Source organism: Magnolia sinica, chromosome 8, assembly GCF_029962835.1.
Source record: "Magnolia sinica isolate HGM2019 chromosome 8, MsV1, whole genome shotgun sequence".
NCBI lineage: Eukaryota > Viridiplantae > Streptophyta > Magnoliopsida > Magnoliales > Magnoliaceae > Magnolia > Magnolia sinica.
Window position 1 is genome coordinate 4,351,495 of NC_080580.1, and position 21,068 is coordinate 4,372,562.

The 21,068-nt window shown below is 38.8% G+C and overlaps 2 protein-coding genes across 25 annotated transcripts; one reads left to right on the forward strand and one right to left on the reverse strand.

Moving 5' to 3' along the window:
- The first annotated feature begins 265 nt into the window (after window positions 1-265).
- LOC131252646 (uncharacterized) lies at window positions 266-13,348 on the forward strand. 23 transcript variants are annotated; one of them, XR_009174623.1, is made up of 6 exons: window positions 266-804; window positions 8,495-8,561; window positions 9,380-9,531; window positions 10,743-10,860; window positions 11,011-11,075; window positions 12,825-13,348. XR_009174623.1 is itself a non-coding variant. In XM_058253302.1 (5 exons), coding segments are annotated over exons 2-5 (255 nt in total). In that variant the 5' UTR covers window positions 6,621-6,639; window positions 8,495-8,515; the 3' UTR covers window positions 12,826-13,348. The 23 variants fall into 23 exon arrangements, 2 of the variants coding, with proteins under 2 accessions (XP_058109284.1, XP_058109285.1); XR_009174614.1 differs by lacking the exons at window positions 9,380-9,531; window positions 10,743-10,860 and adding an exon at window positions 6,587-6,639 and having other exon boundaries at window positions 11,011-12,712; XR_009174624.1 differs by lacking the exon at window positions 10,743-10,860.
- A 1,888-nt stretch (window positions 13,349-15,236) lies between these two features.
- LOC131252648 (uncharacterized) lies at window positions 15,237-21,004 on the reverse strand. Of its 2 annotated transcripts, XM_058253303.1 has the most exons (4): window positions 20,678-20,990; window positions 19,312-19,404; window positions 17,110-17,247; window positions 15,237-15,650 (listed from the first exon to the last, which is right to left on the reverse strand). In XM_058253303.1, the coding sequence occupies exons 1-4, from the start codon at window positions 20,903-20,905 to the stop codon at window positions 15,609-15,611; spliced, it is 501 nt and encodes a 166-aa protein (XP_058109286.1). In that variant the 5' UTR covers window positions 20,906-20,990; the 3' UTR covers window positions 15,237-15,608. The 2 variants fall into 2 exon arrangements, with proteins under 2 accessions (XP_058109286.1, XP_058109287.1); XM_058253304.1 differs by lacking the exon at window positions 19,312-19,404 and having other exon boundaries at window positions 20,678-21,004.
- Between the last annotated feature and the right edge of the window lie 64 nt (window positions 21,005-21,068).

Here is a 21,068-nt window from a genome sequence, read left to right on the forward strand (position 1 = left end):
AGGGAAACCCAAAGCAGCTTACAAGATCAGAAGAAAACCTCACCTTTGATTCTCCCAAAAGGGTCTTCTGAAAAAAAAAAAAAAATACACCTTGATTTTCCCTGATTAGACTTTCTAACAAGAAACCAATCTCAGAAAAGGAGGAAAAAAAAAAAACACACCTTGGATTCTTCCTGATTAGAGTTTCCAACAATAACCACCTTCTGTTCTTCCTCATTAGAGCTTCCTGATTAGAGTTTCCAACAATAACCACCTTCCTGATTAGAGCTTCCAACAACAACATCCCAACTTCAAAAACAAAAAAAAAACAAAAAACCCCACGTTTGATTTTTCCTGATTAGAGCTTCCAACAAGACCCAACCTTCCCCCCTCCACCCACCCAAAAAAAAGCAAAAAAAAAAAAAAAAGAAAAGGAAAAAGAAAAAGAAAAAAAAAGAAGACTTGGGTTTTGTCAAGGAGATGAATTTCAGAAGCCTGGAAGAGTTCTGGCCATTCTACGTTACCCAGCACTCGAAGCGATCGACTCGCCGCTGGCATTTCATTGGTACCCTCTCCGCCTCCCTCGTATTCATCTACTCTCTCCTCTTCAACTGGTGGGTCTTCTTCTCCGTTCCCCTCTTTGGCTACGGCTTTGCATGGTATAGCCACTTCTTTGTTGAAGGAAATGTCCCTGCCACGTTCGGCCACCCGTTCTGGTCTCTTGTATGCGATTTCAAGATGTTTGGATTGATGATCACCGGTCAGATGGATAAGGAGATCAAACGGCTCGGGAAGAGGCCTGTCTTGCAGGCCTTTTGAATACTTGTAAGCTGTTAATGACGCTTTTGTTTCTGGGTTTGATTCGATTCTGTGTAATTTTAATTGGGTCTGGTTTGGATCCTGTAGAGACTCCTGTTGGGTGTATTTTTAGTTTTGTCTTCGTTTATGTATATAGATCGTTTGTACTGAATTTAAGAGGAATTTCACAGTATTTGGACTTTTATAATTCGATCTGGTTCCATGTAAAATTCTACTTGGGTTTGGTCAGAATTATGTAGAAATTCCACATAGTGGGTGTATTTTCCAAATTTCCAGCTACAGATCATGTGTCACTTTGCTAGATGCAAGGAAGCATCAGTAGCATATATGCGTGCATGCATGTATGCAATCCAGACAGTCGAGATGGTTGGTCCCCTAATGACTGATCAATGGTTGTCAAAATGCATGGTTGAAAAGGAAAGTCAACAGATGAAGTCAGATGATTTTGGGTTATGATCCATCCATGATGAGGCCCATACTGTTGCAAAACGTAATTTGAAATCGGTTCCGTTGGAATCTGGCACAATTGGAAGTCTATCCGGATTTTTTCTTATCGGTTGTTTTCATCTAGTTCCTTTAAGGTGAATCTAAAAGTCAGAGTTGATAAGCATGTTTTGTTGTGATTGATTCTGGATTGGATTTGATTACATGTCAATATATCTGTGCTTGGTTTGAAATCTGGAGAACCAGATTTTTTATGAGGTTTGCTTGGATACATTCTGACGTATTACAATAAGATATCTTGGGACTATAGTCATTGGATTTGGGCCTTTTTCAATGATACAACCCATTTATTTGATAGGGTTCCCATGGGATGGGGGATGCCCAAAAAAACTCTCAGATTGAACATTTCAACCTCTTCTTTTCTATTTGGTGATTTTTTTCAGACCTGTTTTATTAACTTCAAGTCAGATTTCAGAATGTATAGACTTGATTGTTGACTCTTTTGTATTTGTTTGTGTGTGTGCTGTTTTATTTTGCTTGCACCCGTTTGGATGTAATATTCATAAATAATTAAAAAAACACTACAAAATCCAATCTGACATTATTTTATATTGGATACTGTGAATAAGCAGAAGAAAAAGCAGAATTCTACCACTTCTCTAGACAGAAAATGCCTCCAGCTTTGATAAAGACAGGATTCAACGAATGGATATGCATCTGAACTGCCCTTAATCTTGCCGTCTTATGTATACGAGTCTGTTATATGTGGAATTTAAGGGGAGTTTCTGACTGTATGGATTTATAATGAAATACTAATTGGAAATGTATCTGGGTTAAGTTCCTTGTAAGTTTATATGTTGGTTGGACTAATTCTATGGTAACACCTCCTGTTTGGAATATTTTACTGCTGGCCTACGCTGATTGGGTGGAAATCCTTCCACCTACTGCACCCATCCGTATGGTGATATGAACCATTCATTCATCGGGGACAAGCGTCATGGTCATTGACCACAAATCAAAATGATTGAACCATTCTAACTATTTAAAAAATGGTTTACAAAGTCAAAGGCATCCAGCCAGTGATTTTTGTCCGGCAGTTTTGACATGGTTAACATGGTCTAATTATTGTGATGTTTGATGTGTGATGAATTTATAGAGCCTCATGACAAATGAAAATTTCAAATCATCATCCACATATGCCGTGTTTATGGTAAAAACCTTGTAGGATGAGGTTTTTTTTTTTTTTTCCTGGGTGGAGTGGATCTCCTCCGGATCTGATTATTTCAGTTGTATACCAAATTTTGAGGGAGCTTCTAATGGCATGGACTTCATAAGCTATTGATCTCGTAATTGTTCTAGGTTAGTTTCATCCTCTGTAGTTATGAGTTTGGTTTAAGTTCTACTGGTGGAGCTTTGCTAAGCCCACATGAGGATAAATAATGCTGATTCACACACTACTACATTTGCCAACATGGCATACTGATTTCATTAGAGGCGTATGACTATTTAAATGCTTTCACCCAAGAATTATGTCGGTCCAATCGTCAGATGGGCCACAGTTTACAAAATAAAATTATGGCTCGTATGATGTTTTTTTAACCATCTGAATGATTCTGATACTGTGGCCTACCTGCTTAATTGGCCAGATGTATTTTTGGGAGAGAACATAGACATGGTCAGGGCCACCTTATAGATTGCTTGGATAGTCCACCGGTCAGCCACACTAGCACGTGGTGACATGTGCATTAGCATTGTTGCACATTTGCGTGGGCTTATCAAATCTCCTACTGGCATTAGACTTCTCGGGTGTGCTTTTATAATTTTTTGGTTGTGTTATTTTATGTGGTTTTATTAAGTTACGATGAATGTGAATTTCAGAGAAATAAGCAAGTTTTCTGGTGGATCCTTACTCTTGCTCGGAGTTTTAACACCCAGTCAAGGGTTTGAGCATCCATAGGTGGTGAAATCCCACTACGGCGTGAGTGTGTGGGGTGTGTGTGCGTGTTATATATATATATATATATATATATATATATATATATATATATATATAAAAGCAAGTTTTCTGGTTATGCAACTTGGGTTGGGTTCAAATACTTTCCATAGTGTTTAGTTCAAAGTCTATAAAGTTCTTGTTTGGCGTTTATTGTTTCTGTACTTAGTATGCCATGTAATGCTTTTGGTTACCTTTTATGAATATTAAGATAGATTTCAAAAGCACGGACTCATAAGGTAATTGCTGAGGATATCTCTGTGATCCTTCAAAAAAAAGGTAATTGCTGAGGATATTTGTATTTTGGGTTCTGACATGGTGTGAAATACACCTACAGTGTCAGCGTATTTGTATCCACCACCATTGGATTTATGAGATTCAACTCTGAGAATGGTTATTTTAACTGAAATCTTTGATGGATTGGATCTTGTTAATTGAAAGTGGTGGAACAACAACATGGTTACTCCGTTTATGTGTTTTCAACTATAACGGGATCCTTGAATCTATGGGAACTTTTCAAGCTGGATGCCTTTTTCTTCAGTAGGTAGGATTTCATGGAAATTCATTCGAGTTGGATGGTTTCTTAATCTTCTTATATATGAAATTTAAAGGGAGTCACTTGGCATATGGGCATCTTAGGCAACTGATTTTACTATTGTTTTGGGCTGTGTTCAAAGTTTAAAGCACAGTTCAAAAAACACAACTCAACTTGATGTTCGGCTGGTTGGGTTGGCTTGAAGACTCGACTCGACTCAATATTTAATCAATTATAAATTTGAAAATATTAGGATCATTAATAGATATTTAAAATAGTCAGATCTTGTATAAGTAATATAAATCCTAACTCAAAGCAACAATGCTGTCGATAGCTCACTAGTTGAGGTCGTTGCTTCCCTAGTTGAGATTAGGGGTCCAAATCTCGCTCCCAACACACTTTGTTTTAAATAAGATCCTGAAACTTAAGGCAAGTGACTCGGTTCAAGTCACGCTGAGTCGTGTTGAGTCAACTGAGGAATCTAGTTGACTTAATGAGTCTCTCCAAGTCAGGCTCAGTACTAGGTTTCCTAGAGACTTGGCTTGAAATCTCATCAAGTTGACTGGGATGATTTTCCAGTCGAGTCAGTGATATTTAGAACTATGGTTTGAAAGTATTGTCCAAAACTGGTATGTATTGCCCAATACATACCATTCTCATCCATGAACGCCCATTTCGGCACGAAACTGCTTGATACAGGGTGATATGAACCAAGGTTACCTGGATCGTTGATTGCTTTGGTATGTGGTACAGGAACAGATACGTGGTGCGTTACTTCCTCTAATAGTACACTGGGGGTAGAATCATGTGCATCACACCAATACATACACCGTGTATGCAATATAACTCATATTGCAATTTATATATGTAATGATGAATGTTATTGTTATAGACCCTGCATGGTTAGTGTTATATTTTAAGTAAATAAATAAAGGTATGAATCTCTACATTGTAAATATAAATTCCAAACTTTTAGATTCCAATTTTACATGGATTCCTCATATGGTCGCCTTATATGTTTTCTCTGCCTCGAAGTCAATTTAACATCCTCTTCATCTTCTTTTTTTCCTTTTTTTTTTTGGTAAGGAGAAATGAATTTCCACATCCATATATATATATATATATATAATGGAAAAACTGGGAAATAGAAATTGGTTTCCAATTCTACTTTTTTCTTTTTCTTTCCACTCTTTTGTCTCTCAAACATAGAAAAGGAAGGTTTTTGACAATCTATTTCATGTCCAGGGGTTTCATGTTCTCAAACACTCTGCCTGGGCCTGTTTGTTTTGGAGGAATCTGAAGTGAGGACACGGAAAACTGTAATAATGTTCCCAAACACTCCAGTCCTGTAGGTTTTTGGGGGTTCACCGTGGTGTTTATATGCCATCCAATCCATTCATCTGATGAGCCTTGTCACGATGAAAGAATTACCCAAAAATCACACAGTTCCAAAACTTAGGTTGGCTGAACCATGTGAATTTAAAGATTTTAGGTATAATTTGATTTCTATGGCCCATCTGGGTGTTGTATCAACCTGATTTTGGGATCAAATTCAGACAAGGAATGGTGCACCTGATGGACAGGGTGGATTTCATGCGAGTTAACTCATTTCACCCCACGTGGCCACGTTAGATAAGTGAGCCTGCAAGTGTTTTTGTTTTATATGCATAAGATAGGAAAATGGCAAGGCATTCGATTCCTAAATGCTCTTATAGACCATGGTACGTTTTTGGGTCTGTTTGGATACACCCTCAAAAGGGGCCTTTTGACAGCAAACTGTTTTTAGCCAAATGCATCCACTCATCGAAGTAGGTGCTAAAAAGCCATGCTCGCCAAAAACCACTGCATTCTTTTGTTTGCCCACCTGAATTTTGGGTGGATTTCAAATCTGTTAGGGTTGAAAATCCTCAAAAAGGTCATTTTCTTTTTCTTCTTCTCTGAAATGTGGGTTGCAAAATCCTAGGGTTTTCAATCATGTCTGATTGTCATGCTCTCTCTTCTCTATGAGGTGCCTTTTTTGTTGGGAAGGAACAGATTCTATGAATCAATCACTGGATTCAGTTCTTCCATAACATCATCAGAAACAAAGGAATGGAGTGGGTTGAAAAATCGGAGAAAAGGATCCAGTTTGTATACCATTCCTAGTAACAGTATGTATATTGCGAAGAAGACTACTTGATCCCTCCTTTTTTTCAATCAAAATTGGAGTATTGTGACCATGCCAGGCCTTCCATTGGTAGATTGTAAATGCAATGTAATGCATCAATAGTTTTTTTTTTTGTACCTAATAGAATTAAATAGAATTAAATTCTAATAGATAATAGGCATAAGTAGGAGGAGAATACCTGCAGATAAATGAAAGGAACAAATGATTCTATATTAAGAGTACTACTATGTTACTACAGGTTATACTCATGTTTCATTATTTATATTTTTGGTCCCAGGACAGATATTCTAGATAATACCCAATCTCGATAATGAATTGACAAGTCACAGACCAAAGTTTTACTACTCCATTGTTCCAATTAATGGGGCAAATTTTGTGGACGGTGTGCTGCAGTTGGTGGTGAACTTGCTTTGGGAAAAAAAAAACGTGTTAGTAGCTTATGTGCCATGGGAAGGCTACAATTCTGAAGATGCAGTACTATTACTTGCCAATCCAATTTATTCTGCCATTTCAATGGGAGTGGTTCTTGTTTGTATATCCTTATACCATATTCCATCTAACTCCTTTTTTGTAGCTGCTGCACAACTTGTTTACTTGGGAGCCGTAAATGTCTTAATCATATTTGCTGTGATGTTCATGAATGGTTCAGAATATTACAAAGATTTATGTCTTTGGACAGTTGGAGATGGAGTTACTTCACTGGTTAGTATATGTAAACCCTAGAACCGAAATTGTTACACATATACCTAGTCAAGTATCTTATTTGTTCTACATATCCCTACAGGGAATCATCATGCTTGAATTTTGCATTGAATATATTGAATATAAAATTGAAATTTGGATATAGAACGACCTATGTTGCCTCAATAGGAATTGCAGTAAAAGATGGGATATGTAGATAGCTAGATAGCTATATCCGCATGTACTTCATAAATACCATAAAGGAACTAAATGAGACACGCTTTTAAAAAATAAAAAATAAAAAAAATCATTATAAATACACATGTTTATAAAGCACTTACGTAAGTTTGTATTTCTGCGAGGTACAAGGATAAGAAAAAATACTAATTGAAAGAATCGGTTCCAATTGAAATATACCTAGTCAAGTATCTTATTTGTTCTACATATCCCTACAGGGAATCATCATGCTTGAATTTTGCATTGAATATATTGAATATAAAATTGAAATTTGGATATAGAACGACCTATGTTGCCTCAATAGGAATTGCAGTAAAAGATGGGATATGTAGATAGCTAGATAGCTATATCCGCATGTACTTCATAAATACCATAAAGGAACTAAATGAGACACGCTTTTAAAAAATAAAAAATAAAAAAAATCATTATAAATACACATGTTTATAAAGCACTTACGTAAGTTTGTATTTCTGCGAGGTACAAGGATAAGAAAAAATACTAATTGAAAGAATCGGTTCCAATTGAAAGTTCTTAAGAAACTACATTTGAAATAACAGAAAGAAAAGCAATGACTAGAGTGGGAGAGTCGGAGTCGAAAAGGGGATTCCTCACTTCTTTCTCTCATTCAAAACCGTGCATGAGACTTTCATCTCGCACGGTGCCCAAGTGATAAAAGAAAGAAGAACTCGTCTTCTTTCTTTTTTGATTACCATCCAGGCTGTCAAATACAACTGATAGAATAAAAATCTCAGGGTTTGAAAATCATGGATTTTTATTCTTAAGTTAAAATTCAAATCCAAGGTGCCAAGCGATTCCTAGAAAGAAAATCTTTTGTTTAGATTCCATGACCAGTGTTGATGTTCACAAATCCCACATGCATGTGTGTGCCTGCCATGGGATGTCCAAGCTGTTCAATGGGTGGTGCTGATTGTGTGATAGATGGCCTGGCCCAAAAATCTGGTCTCTCCACCTATCAATTAGCCACAAGGCCCACAACCCAAGATAACTTGATGGACAAGAAGTTGGGCTGATTGTCTGCAGTCGATGTATATGTGCACTCCACCTGATTAGTGGAGCAACCTTATTTTTAGGCCAGTTCATCTGCATGGTGGGGCTGACCTGTTGCCAAGTTTGGATAAATCCTCATTCGTGCTAGGTGCATTTGTCTATGGGAGCACACACAAGCACATGTACACACAAGAGTGGGACTAACCTCTTCGATGATAACTATAGGATTTAGGAATGAACACATTAGATAGGACGGTAACACAAATACTGAAAGAAACAGTGCACTTGTAAATCTTGTTTTCCTTGGATTATTTGAAATTGGTAATTATTGTATAAAAACATCTTTTAGGATTTTTTTTATTTATTTTTTTTATTTTAATGAACAATGGTAGTTTATTTTTAAATGACCAGTCTTTAGTGAGATTTTGTGGGTTAAGGAGTCCTGCGAAGCTGCGAACTTTACATAACTGCAATTCCCATTTAGAAAATTTAATGATGTTTTTTTTTTTTTGTAATGTTGACCCACATAATCATATCATTAAGGGGGAAAGAAAAAAGAAATGAAAAAACTTGCAATAATCAAAGTGTATTGCGCAGACTTAAGGTGCTTATTATCATGGCTTTTGAGCAGGTTGGAAGCTGATTTACAATCATGGCAACTTTTGCGAAGCCGGAAAAAGCTCCGAAGCATGCTGAAGGTTAATGACTTTCTATTATTTTATTGTTCATTTTATGAAAAATTATAAATTCTCAGTTAACTGATAGCTCTCCAAATTCGGACTTCGTGCATGTGGGTTTATCCATATTGACCTTTTGTAGACAATTTTTTTTCTTTTTTCTTTTTTGTTTCTCAAATTTGTGGTGCTGCTTTGGATTGCCTGTTGTTAGGTTCTTTTGGTTTAGTGAGAACTTTGACCAAGTTGTTATTTTCTCCATGCTTTCTGGGCCTGTTTGTTTTCATAAAATATGATTATTCTTGATGGACCATGTGAGTTGGACATTTATTCCTTACCCCTTCCAGCTTTCTGGTGTTTTGTTGAAATGGCCGTATCTGTGTTTATAGTTCCATTTGAGTGTTCTTAGTGGTGGTATCACTGTCACTTTCTGAAGTCATGGCCTATTGGATTGGTGGAAACCAAAACGTGGATATGGAAAACCAAACATCACATTAGATGCAAGGGAAATGTGTGGAAAACAATCTGCATTAGCCTTTTTTTTTAAAAGAATGCGTGATTTCCATGATAATGTTAAAAGCTCAACAGCAAAATGTAAGAGCCATCTCTTGTATCCATGGAAACCAAGATTTAACAGGTTTTTTTTTTTTTTTGAGGAAATGGAAATCACCATTTTTCGAGGAAAACTGTGGAAATGGAAATTGATTTCCACAGCTAGGTGTATTTGGGAAAACAGGGGAAAACATAACATCCAAGGAAATTGATTTCTTTTTCACAGTGGAATCATGTTTTCCACCATTCCAAATTGGCAAATCATTTCATTTCTGTTTCATTTGCTTCAGCATTTTGGTGGATATGTGCGGCAAGTCAGCTGAGGTGGCCTGAGCCCGGACTGATAGAGATCCCACAGAGAAAGTTGCATGACCCAAAGAACCTCAAAAGGCAACAGAATACTATCCCAAACCCCGGAAGCAAAGGAGCTATGGATAAAAGGGTACTCCACTGATAATTCACTATTGCATAACAAGCAGACGTTGGGCAAAATCATCCCTCTTGTGCAGGTTGTCTACTGTTAGACTTGAGCCTTGAGTAACTGAGCAGATTGCTAATTGGGCTGGATTTGTGTCTAACATGCCTATTCCCAATGCTCAGCTGGCCTCGAAGCATTTTTTCAGGCTATTTATCTTTTATTTCCATTATCAGTGTATTTAAGTTGTTAATATATAAAAGTTCTTACCTATCATATGAAGTCATTGGACCAGGGATTGGAATTTTTAGTCATTAACAAGTTGTTCCGTATCCGTTACGATATACCTGTAAAGGCCGATACGTATAGGTAATGGCCATGACCGTTATGTAATACGAGGATGAAACATGGCAATTGGTTTTTTTGGACCGCATCGGCCGTTAAAGGTGCTGTTAACGACCGTTACTCCCGTAACAGTCGAAAAACGACCATTTCTTTTATCTATGTAAATCCCTTTTCTTCCTCATTTTCTTTTTTTTTTTTTTTCACTTTTCTCATTCCAAAAAACTTTCTACATCATTCTACATTAGATTTTGACCTCTTGTACTATAGTTTTTAGAATTAAAATTGTAGATTGAAGTGATTTGGGCGAATAAAAGCTCCAAAGGCCTTAAAAAAAAGTGGCATATATGCTTTTTATTTATTTATTTATTTCTAATTCTAATGCTTGATTGTGATGTGTAAACATTAGGGACAACCATGTTCATAAATTCACCAGACAACCAATACAACTCTCTCACCAAAGAGTGGACTGTTACACTATCATAAACATGTAAAAAAAAAAAAAAGAAAAAAAGAAAAGAAAAGAAAAGGGACTACAAATTTGGAATATTTACATTATTCTATATTTTCTAGATAATTTTCCAGAATTTTTCAGGCAAACAATTTTTTTGAACCATTACGACTGATACTCGTATTGGTTACAGTGGTGACCATTACAACCACTGTTATCGATACGGAATACCTTGGTTATTAGTATATAAAGTTCTTACATATTATATGTAGCCCTGCCTTGCTCAACCCAGCTGATTTGCAACCGCCAGTGGATGTAATGCAATCCATCCCTCGTGCACATAAAGGGAAGAATGTATTTTGTCTGTGCCTTTTTTTTTTTTTCCTTCTTATATTTCATTTATTTACAATTTCAAACCTTAAAAAGGAAAATCTCAATTTCGCAGCATGTAGATCTTATTCTATTTCTTTGTCTTGGGGATCATCGTCATCGTCATCTAAGCCTTATCTTAATTAGGGTTGGATACAAAAATCCTGTTCCGGGATGCATTTGAAAATGGATGAGTGAGTTTTTGTTGACATGTTAATGACTTTTTGTTCATCTATTGGTTTCTACTTACCAATATTATAACAAATAGCTTCACATGGAGTGCAGTTGCCTGTTATCCTGTTATTTTGGAACCATTGCTAAGTCTATTTTTTGCATGATTGCAGAGCTAATCAATGTTGGTCAGAAACAAGTGGCATTGCAAGCGATTCATGATCTTCATTTCAAAGAGGTATAGGGCATGACAGAAGACCCCAGAAAGGATTATGCCAAGTTAAGTGAAGCGGCAGGTTTACCAAGGATGGCCTGATTCAGTATCATATTGTTTTCACCAGGAAGAAGTCATAAAATATATTAGGCAGCTATCCACTAAGAGCGCAGAGCGGCTTGAAGCCAGGCGCAATCCTTGGAAGATGCTTTGGATGTTGATGATTTGCAAGCAGACAAAAGGCCTAGATAATGCTAAGTCATGTCAGTGGTGAGAAAGGCTGAGATAGGTCTGACCAGGAGCTTGTAATGGATGTGGATTGCATCCTATCCCGGCCCATCCCTAGCCACGAACGGGCAGTTCTGTGGGCGGGCCCACCATGATTTATCTGTTTATCCACACCATCCATCCCTTCTCTCAGATCATTTTAAGGTATGAACACAAAAATGACGCAGATCCAATGCTCAAGTGGACCACACCACAGCTGACTCTTGCATTTAATGCAACCCAAGCTTATTATTTGGTGTGGTCCACTTGAGCGTTGGATTTGCCTCATTTTTGTGCATATAGCTTAAAATGGTCTAAAAGAAGGGACGAATGGCGTGGATAAATAGATACATCACGGTGGGCCTGCCGCCCACAGAACTGCCCGTTCGTGGGCAGAGACGAGCGGGGTAGGATGCAATTTACGTTTGATTGTAACTCCATGGTTCAAATTTTTATGGGAAACAAACAAAATTGTGCTTGAAATATTACATAACAACTCAAAAATAGAAGCTTTATGAATGGTAAGCTGTTTGTCCTTGCATATTTAGAGTAGGTCTATGCACTTGCATTTATTAAAACATTTTACACTTGAATCACTAGATTTGTTCTTTAACTTTGAATTTTCATCAACTTCCTTCAGTTAGTATTGGGGTTAGCAAGCAAGGTCATAAACATTTTACTTGTGTTTGCAATTTTGCATGTCTCATTTTTACAATGCTTTGGATATTTATTCTCTCATAAATAATCCGTCTTTCTTTATCAAGATTTCTTGTTTAAGAAGTTCCTATATATGAAACTGTTGTGTTGGTGAGACACATCTAAATATCAGTTTTGTAATGAGCTTAGCATCTTTCTTGAAGACTTCTTCTACTAATGTTTAAATACCCTTACTTGAGTCCCAGCAAATGAAAGCTCACCTACTTTATAAAGGATTAGAGTCTGGTGTTGACGTGTGGGCCCCATCCAAACTAAAGTCGACCAGCTTGGGTGTTATTAGTTAATCAGCCAGCTTTCGAATGCTAATTGTACACTTGAGTTTCCTTGGGGCACATGGGAACTCTTGGGACAAATCAAGTAAGATCTGGAAGCTCATCTAGTGGGTCACATGATATGTGGGCAATGGCCATGGGACGATTCAAACCACTGGAGTGGAAGTGGGCAATGGCCATGGTATAATTCAGACCACTAGAGTGGAAGGTTTAAAAATGGGATTGGTGGTTGACTGTCCAACCGAAACCGGTCTGATTTTTTAGCCACCTAGCATATATAGTGGTACTTTCCGGCTAATTCAGATCTCATATGCATTGCATCACAATGGTTGGACAAAACGTGCCTGGCCATGAAAACTGCATGATCATGAGTTGATTTATATAAACAGGCGGCGAATATTGAAAGTATGCTTTGCATTTTTCTTTTTTCTTATATATATATATATATATATATATATCTATCTATCTATCTTATGTTTTTGTTGAGTTTTGATGGATGTTTTGATTTGTATTGCAGAGGCTGAAAACTGGCCAAGAAGAGAAATGCAGAGGAGAAAGTGAAGATGTATAAGACCACTCATTGGCAGAGGTATGGAGAGAATGAATTGGAAGAGAACAAGAGAATCCTCTTGATTGAGAGAGGTAGAGAGAGAATAAATTGAAAGAAAGCGAGAGAAATTCTCTTAAGAATCTTGCAGCTACTCGCCCAGCTGGGCAAAGAGGTCAATGTAACCCACACATCAGAGCCCGTGGCCCTTGTTGTGGCATCAACAATAACAAACATGCTTGGAAAATATGTGCGAAGGTTACGATATGAAAAAATCAAAGGCTCGCGCGTAGTCACACTTATAATATCAGATTATGAGGGCAGACATGACAATGGCCCACTCAATTCTGATGACAGGTGTTATAGCGATAAACGCATGTCAACATTTTTTTGGTGGTGACAGTCCGGATCCCGGTTCTAGTGATATGTTGCATGGTGAAAGATACAGTTTGTATTGAATACTGAATTTTCTTTTTTAGATAGTGTTGAATAATTGTTGCTTTTTTTCTTCTTCTTCTTTTTTTTTTTTTTTTTTTCTATTTATCTTAATACAAGACATTTAACATATATCTAGAGTTTTTTTTTCTATTTATCTGAATACAAAATTTTCAGTATATATCTTGAAAAGCTAGCGAAGAGTATAAGAAATCATATTCATTTCCTGTTTTGGTTGGTAATAAAATATTCTGTTTCGATTATAGAAGGCATGTCACCAACTTCCGATTCTGACACAACATTCAGTCATGTCATGTTGGATGTCTGGATTGGACAGAAAGTTGTAAAATACAAAAAGTGTATAATGGAAAATTGTATTTTAAAATAAAAAAGATCTCAAAACGTGGATGGTAACATTCACAAAAATCCTTAAAAGAGTTTAGTTTTTAGTATTTTTGAAAGCAACAAATTATTTTACTTAATAAAATAATGTCCAAATTGTGGGTCCAAATTTAAATGTTTAATGAAATAAAAATTGAGACCATTTAATTACTTGACCATTGAATTGGTGGACATTTGTTAGATGGTTAAAAATGAAAAATATCCATGGTCCTATTTCAACATACAAGTATCCACAAATCAGTGGTTAGGATTGTCCAACCAACCTGACTTTGGGATGGTCCTATCTCAATGGACAAGTATCTGCCAATTGTCCAACCAATCTGATTTGATTTTGGGATGGTCCTATCACAATGTACAAGTATCTAAACATCAGTGGTAAGGTTGTCCAAACATTCTGATTTTGGGATGGAGTAGACACTAGACAGTACTGGAAATTGAGAAATGATCATCTTAGTCATCACAACATGTGGCACCACATGATCTTTCTTGCCAACATTAGACTTTTGTAAGATGTCATTGACATGAAAACAGTAGGACCTACTATGAAGATCACCTATCATGAAAATCAATCCAGTCAGCTCATAATGTGGGCAACCATCTTGAATCAATGGACGGTCCGACTCAACAGACATGTGGCCCACCTAGTGAGCGGATCAGTCTAATATTCAGGAATAACAGTCTTCATGGCAGGTAGGGGTGTACACAAACCGAGTTAGCTCAGTTAGCTCTCGACTCGACTGGAAAAAGCTAGATTCGAAGCTGAGTTAGAGCCCAGTCAAACTGATTTTTTGAGTACAAAAAAATTTCGAACTGAGTTCGAGCTTGCCCAAGCTTGACTCGAGTCGATTCAGATCGAACCCCGACTGTAATTGAACTTGGATTGAACTAGTTCGGTGACTCTGTTACTTTGATATTGATATTGCTCACCAAGTGGTTAGTGAAGTGACTCAACGAAGTGTCGGCTAGTGGCAAGGAAGGTATGTATATGAAACAAATACCATTTTTCCTTGATTTTGATGTTGCCTACAAGGTGTTTGATGAAATACTAGTAAACAGCTACTGCTATTTTACATACAATGAGAAATTGAAAGTGCATTGAGTGTGTTTGTGAAAATGCCGTAGAGGCTCGATTTTGGCTCAAACTCGGTTCAAACTGGCCGAGCTGCTGACCGAGCCGAGCCAAGTTCAAGCTGGGCTCAGCTAGTGGCCGAGCCGAGTTGAGCTAGCCTCAGCTCGACTCGAATTGGTGTACACCCCTAAATTGACGGGGCCTATATTTTCTTCGGCACTGATTACCTAAGCAAGTGGCATGTTGGTAGAAAAGATGGTAAGAGTACCAAAGGTTCCTGATTCAGTTTCCTGTAGGCGATTAGGGGTTGTTTGGGAGCATGCATTTGTCATGAATTGCAATCCATGCAAATTGGAATTGATTCCAATTGTAATCACAAGATCTTGGTGTATTTGGTGTGAATTGAATTTCAATTCATACCAAATACACTCTCCCAAACACACTTACTTTATTGATTCATGCCAATTACCACGGAATGCAAGCTTCCAAACAACCTTATTTAAAATATTCAAATCACATGTATTTGTACCAACTCCAAAACAAACCTACCATAGCTACAATAATACATAGACAAGTTCACAAGCATGCGAATCTCTTGCTGTTCCACGTGAGTACACCCACGTGCTAGCTCGCATGCTTAAGCACAGATTACTCAGCTTAAACTCTATTACATGCAACATAATCCAATGCTAATTGCTGGAGATTTTTCAGAGAGAAACTCTTAGTAATTGCAATCATCTGCCACACTCAACAACGTCTGATGTCTAAGAATCAACATCTGACGTCTGTTATTTAAGAACCAATGACTGGAAAATGCCGTGCTGATAGCCGGAAAAAGATCTGACCGTTCAATTATCGCTCCTGTTGGGCTTGTCTGAAGGAGGGATTACCTGAAACAGAAAGACCCATGTACCCAATTCATATGAAATGCAATCAGAATAGATTTAGGGCCCGTTTGGATGTCACTTAAAGGGGCACTCTCTGAATGGTACCAGTACCACTGTAAGTACACATTTTCAACGGGCCGGGCCTGGATTTCGATTTGGCCCGGTTTTAATCTGTTTGGGCCGAGCCTGTTCAAATTAGTCCGGCAATGTGAGGCCCGCATGATGTTTTCACACCATCCTACCCATCAATCTGATGCATCACCTTAGAAAACACATAGGATCCAAAATTCAGCCAATCCAAAACTAAAGTGGGCCAGAAAAAAGGAAACAAGCACAAAGGGTACACACACCTTGAATTTCACAGGGGCCCACCTAAGTCTCAAAACAGCCTCATTTTTAGATTGACTTTTCATATGGACTGGATGAAGGGTCTTAATGGCCTTGATTATATATAACACAACAGAGCGGACCCCATACTAATCAACGGTTATGTTTCCCGTGTTGTGGCCCATAACAAGTTTTGGACCAGGCCGATTCTTAGACCTGGGAGGATTTCTGAGGTGACAAATCTCATGGATGGATTGGATTCCGTGATGTTTTCTGAGGTGAGGTGATATCTTATGGACGGATTGGATTCTACTAACACGATAAGGGCTGTCAATGGGCCAGGCAATTCCATCCTATCAGGTCCAATCCGAACAATTAAAAATCCTAGCCGAGGCTAACCCTCGGCCCACCCATTGATGGCCCAGAACACATCCTTGAGCCCACACATGCCCAATACTACTAGACAACCCCTTGAAAAATGAGTTATTCTCGTATTATTACATCCTAATTATGTATTAGAGATTTACAAAATTATTTTTAATCATTAAGGGGGCGTTTGGTTTCACCCAACATCATGAAATTTCATAATTGATCTGTCTAATTTAGTTCAAATTTTCATGATATTTGGTGCAACCATATGCACTCATTAAAGGGTTGTTTGAGCGTTTTGACTCAAATCCTGAATTTTAAACCCTAAATTTTAAATCTTGAATTTTCAATTGCATTTGGCACTTTAAAGTTTGAAAATCTCACGCCTCAAAAATTATGTTTGGGAGCTTAAATTTTATTGTTAGTAATATTTAGTATTATATTCTAGATATTCACATAACAATAAATATGATAAGTGAAATCGTCTTTAATATTTTAACTTAATATATGCACTTAACAATTCAAAATGTAATCATACGAACTCATTATAAAATAATGTCAGCTATAAAATAAGGTAATTCCAAGCATCAGATAGTCAACTGTCCAAAATTCAAGATTTCAAGGAGGTGCCAAACAACCCATAATTTTAAAAAAAATAAAAAATACGATCTATATTACATAATTACAACTAATTAAAAATAGACGAACCCATTTTTAAATATCACCCAAACAAGCATTTAGAGGCTTAAACAAGCATTCCGCTTACAGTATCGGCAGCAGGAATCCATTCATTTGTTGCCGGATTTCCCTTACAAGAAGCATGGCAGTCGAAGGAATCAGAATCCGGCGCCAAACTTAAGTAACTGTCATTCGCATTTTCCACCTTGATGAAGCCCGTTCCAGTCTGCAGAAATATAAGATTAGTAAGCATTTCAAAGCATGGATTTTAAGTAGTGGTTTCAGAATGCGTGTTTGACTCAGTATGACTCGGTATGACTCAGTACAGTTTCAGTTCCATATAGTTGGATAGAACTGGGCACGGGACGTCTACTTGACTTGACTAACTCGACTCTGTCCAACTTGTTCAAACCCGACTTGATCTGAATTGAATGGGTGAGTCAGTCCAAAATGAATGGGATTCGTCCAAACCGAGTTCAAACCAAGTCGAGACCGAGTTACCCAGTAACTCGACCCGAAACTCGATTATTAGACTCAACTCGAATTCAGGTGTGTGTGTGTGTGTGTGTGTGTGTAACCCTAGTTTTTAAATATCTCTGAACCTACCCATTGCACTCGTCCCCGATCCATGTGTGCGTATATACATAACCCTAGTTTTTAAATATCTCTAAACCTACCCGCCCCACCTAAGCCCGATCTGAACCCAAACTCTCTCTCCCTCCCTCGTCTTCCTCCTCTTCCAAATATGGCAGAAACCCACCACCATCACTACCCTACTCTTACTCTCTCTCCCTCCCTCATCTTCCTCCTCTTCCAAATATGGCAGAAACCCACCACCATCACTACCCTACTCTTACTCTCCCTCCCTCCCTCATCTTCCTCCTCTTCCAAATATGGTGGAAACCCACCACCATCACTACCCTACTCTTTCTCTTTCTCCTCTCCACTCCCTCCCTCATCTCTCCATCCGACTAGGTGCCAACTCGACTTGGTATTTTTGACCAATTCGAACTCGGTCTGGATCAGTCCAGGGCATGCTGGACTCGGTACCAAGTTGGGTCAGGCATATTTCAAAACCAAATTGAGTCAGGTCAGCCCTAACTCGGTCCGACTCGTCTCGATGCCAGCTCTATAGTTGGATGATTTTCAAATATTGCAATTACAAACATGGACCATCCAAATTGTGGACAACAATGTGGCCCACCTGGAAGACACAATAATCAGATGGTTGAGATGGTAAAAAAATTGTGGTTTTCATGCTATGGTACGTTCTCAATGGGACCAACATTTTCAACGGTCTGGATTGACACACGGGTATAGAACTATGGGTAAACATGCTAAGGAGGTTTGCTAATTCCACAATGGTACTGTGTGGGAGGCAAACACCGCCACACGTGGGCGCACGTGTCACATTGTCACGTGTTTGAGATCTGAGCTTTTCATTACTTGAATATACGTTTTAGATCTCCTGGTGTAAAATCAAGCCATTCAAGAGTAGGGCCACAGCATATCAAAACAAACGGATGGCTGAAAAATAAAATTAAATAAACTGTTTACTTTATACCCTGTGGCCCACCTTAAGGATGAAATTGTCTGAAATTTTAGGCAGAAGATCTTTGAATTATTTCCTACATTACAGAAGGCTCAGATCTCATACACGTGTTTCATGCAAAGCTCTACAGGCAGGCCTCCAGCAAAGAAGGGAGCGGATTCGGGCAGGTCGGGTAACACTTCGGTCAGGTCATGACCGTGGCCCACCTTGATGTATGTGGTGTATATCCACGCTGTACATCTGTTTTGCCACCTCATTTCAAGACAATAGCCTAAAAATGAAGCAGATCCAAATCTCCGGTGGGCCACACCATAGAAAAAAGTAGTGATTGACCGTTGATGAAGCCGATATTTGTGTTGCAATGGGCCTAAATAAGTTTTTAATCGTGGCCGTTCAATCAACAGTCACCACAGAGATTTGTATCTGCCTCATTTTTTGGCCCATGCCTTGAAATGAGCTGGAAAAACGAATGAACGGCGTAGATATAAAACACACACATCAAGGTGGACCCCACGGTCATAGCCTCAGGTCTGACCGAATCCGCTCCCCGCAAAGAAGTCTATATGACTATATCATAACTATCTCATGATGAACGACATGCTGTTAACATATATCTAATCACAACCGTTCGATCGTTATATGAGATGGATTCGTAAAGTGGCCACGTTGATGATGGACCGTCCAACTTTAATTTTGAAAAATTAAAAGGAAAAAGGAACATCAGTGACGTAGATATACCGTATGGTGCTGCTTGTCTACGTAGTTGAGATCTTTGTAGTAGTCCGTCTCTACGTATTCCTCCGTTGCTTCGATCGCAGTGTACGTTAGTTTCTTCAAGCCAAAATTACAAAGACAGACTCTATCAGCAACGGCTAGGATTTTAAAATGAAAATGGCCCAAGCATCATTGCAATGGCAATTCGTAATATGAGAACATGAACGGTTCAGATCAATCTAAGGGGCCGGAAATCAGCTACCATAGATCAAAACCAAAAAAAAATCGAAGATGTTTGGTGGATGGGGCCATCCATGGTGCCACGACCGTCGATTTATAAATTGAAAACCATGATCCAGATCAGCCACTCAATTCGGACAAGTGGGCCCACGGTTCGGCAATCCCCACCGTTGGTCCGTCGCATCCCACCGTGGATGACTCTTCCTCCCAAAACAATTCCAAGATCGGTGGCTGCAATCTCCCAATCCGGAATGGACTGCGCTGGCCCGACTACGGAGGGAGTGCCTACAACTATCACGAGTGCCGCTACATTTTAACCATGGATCCTTAAAGAAAAGTACAATCCAAGACGTTGGTAAGCCACACCACAGGGAACGGTGTGTAAAATCAAGCGTCTAAATTCACGTGGTGTGGCCCACATGAGTCTTGGAATGTCCTGAAATTCGGTGAACCCATTCATCCCGGTGTGGCAAGTCAGATGAGTGGATTGGATTGCATGTACAGACCACGTTGGATCCCATACACAAATTAACGGTGGGACTTCCCATCTGAACTCTTCCCCGTGGTATAGCCGGAACCGGATTGAGTGGTGTGCCACACACTATCCACCTCGGTGGTGTGTTGACGTGGCAAAGTTTTGGGGCTCACATGATCTATGTGTTATATCCACACCGTCCATCCATTTCGTAGCGACAATGCCGCTACCGTTGAAACCTTCCTATGGCCCACCATGATGTTTATTTGTCATCCAACCTGTTCATAAGGTCGCACAAACATGGATGAAGTGAAAACATAAATATCAGCTCGATCTAAAAATTTTTGTGGGCCCAGGAAGTTTTTAATGGTAGGCGTTCAATCACCACTGTTTTACCGTGGTGTGGTCCACCTGATATTTGAATCTGCGTTATTTTTTGGGTAAATGCCCTAAAATGAGGTGTAAAGATGGATGAACGGCTTGGATAAAACAATTACGTCATGGTGGGGCCACAGCTTTTTCAGGGGTCACTACCGAATCCGAGTCCTTGATTTTTAGCCCCAATCAAGACAGAGCGTGGGGCACCTGATGGACGGGTGGATCTCATCCACATGAAATCCTCCATCCAACTCAACGGGAGAGAGAGAGAGAGAGAGAGAGAGAGAGAGAGAGGACCTGGGAATCGGACTCGAGATCTTGGAACTTGGAGAGCTCGGGAATGGTGGCGTTTGGATCGGAGGTTTCAAGGGCGTCATTGTAGTCAGAAGAGTAATCGCTCCTTTGAGGCTTGGTGTGGCGCTTCGGTGCTACCTCCTCGAAACATTCGCGCGCTTCTGCTTCTATCTTCGCCTCTTCTTCCAACGTCAGATGGGCATCGCTTCTAGCAGGTCTCACCACTGCCATCTCTCTCTCTTGTTTTGCCGGTGGGAGATGAGAGAGAGAGAGAGAGAGAGAGAGCAGATTTTTTTATAGAGCTCTGTCTGAGATTTTTTTTTTCCTGTCAACGCACTCTCTCTGAGTCCGAAAATATCTCACGAGCCTTATCCAAAAAGTCTGAAATCAACTG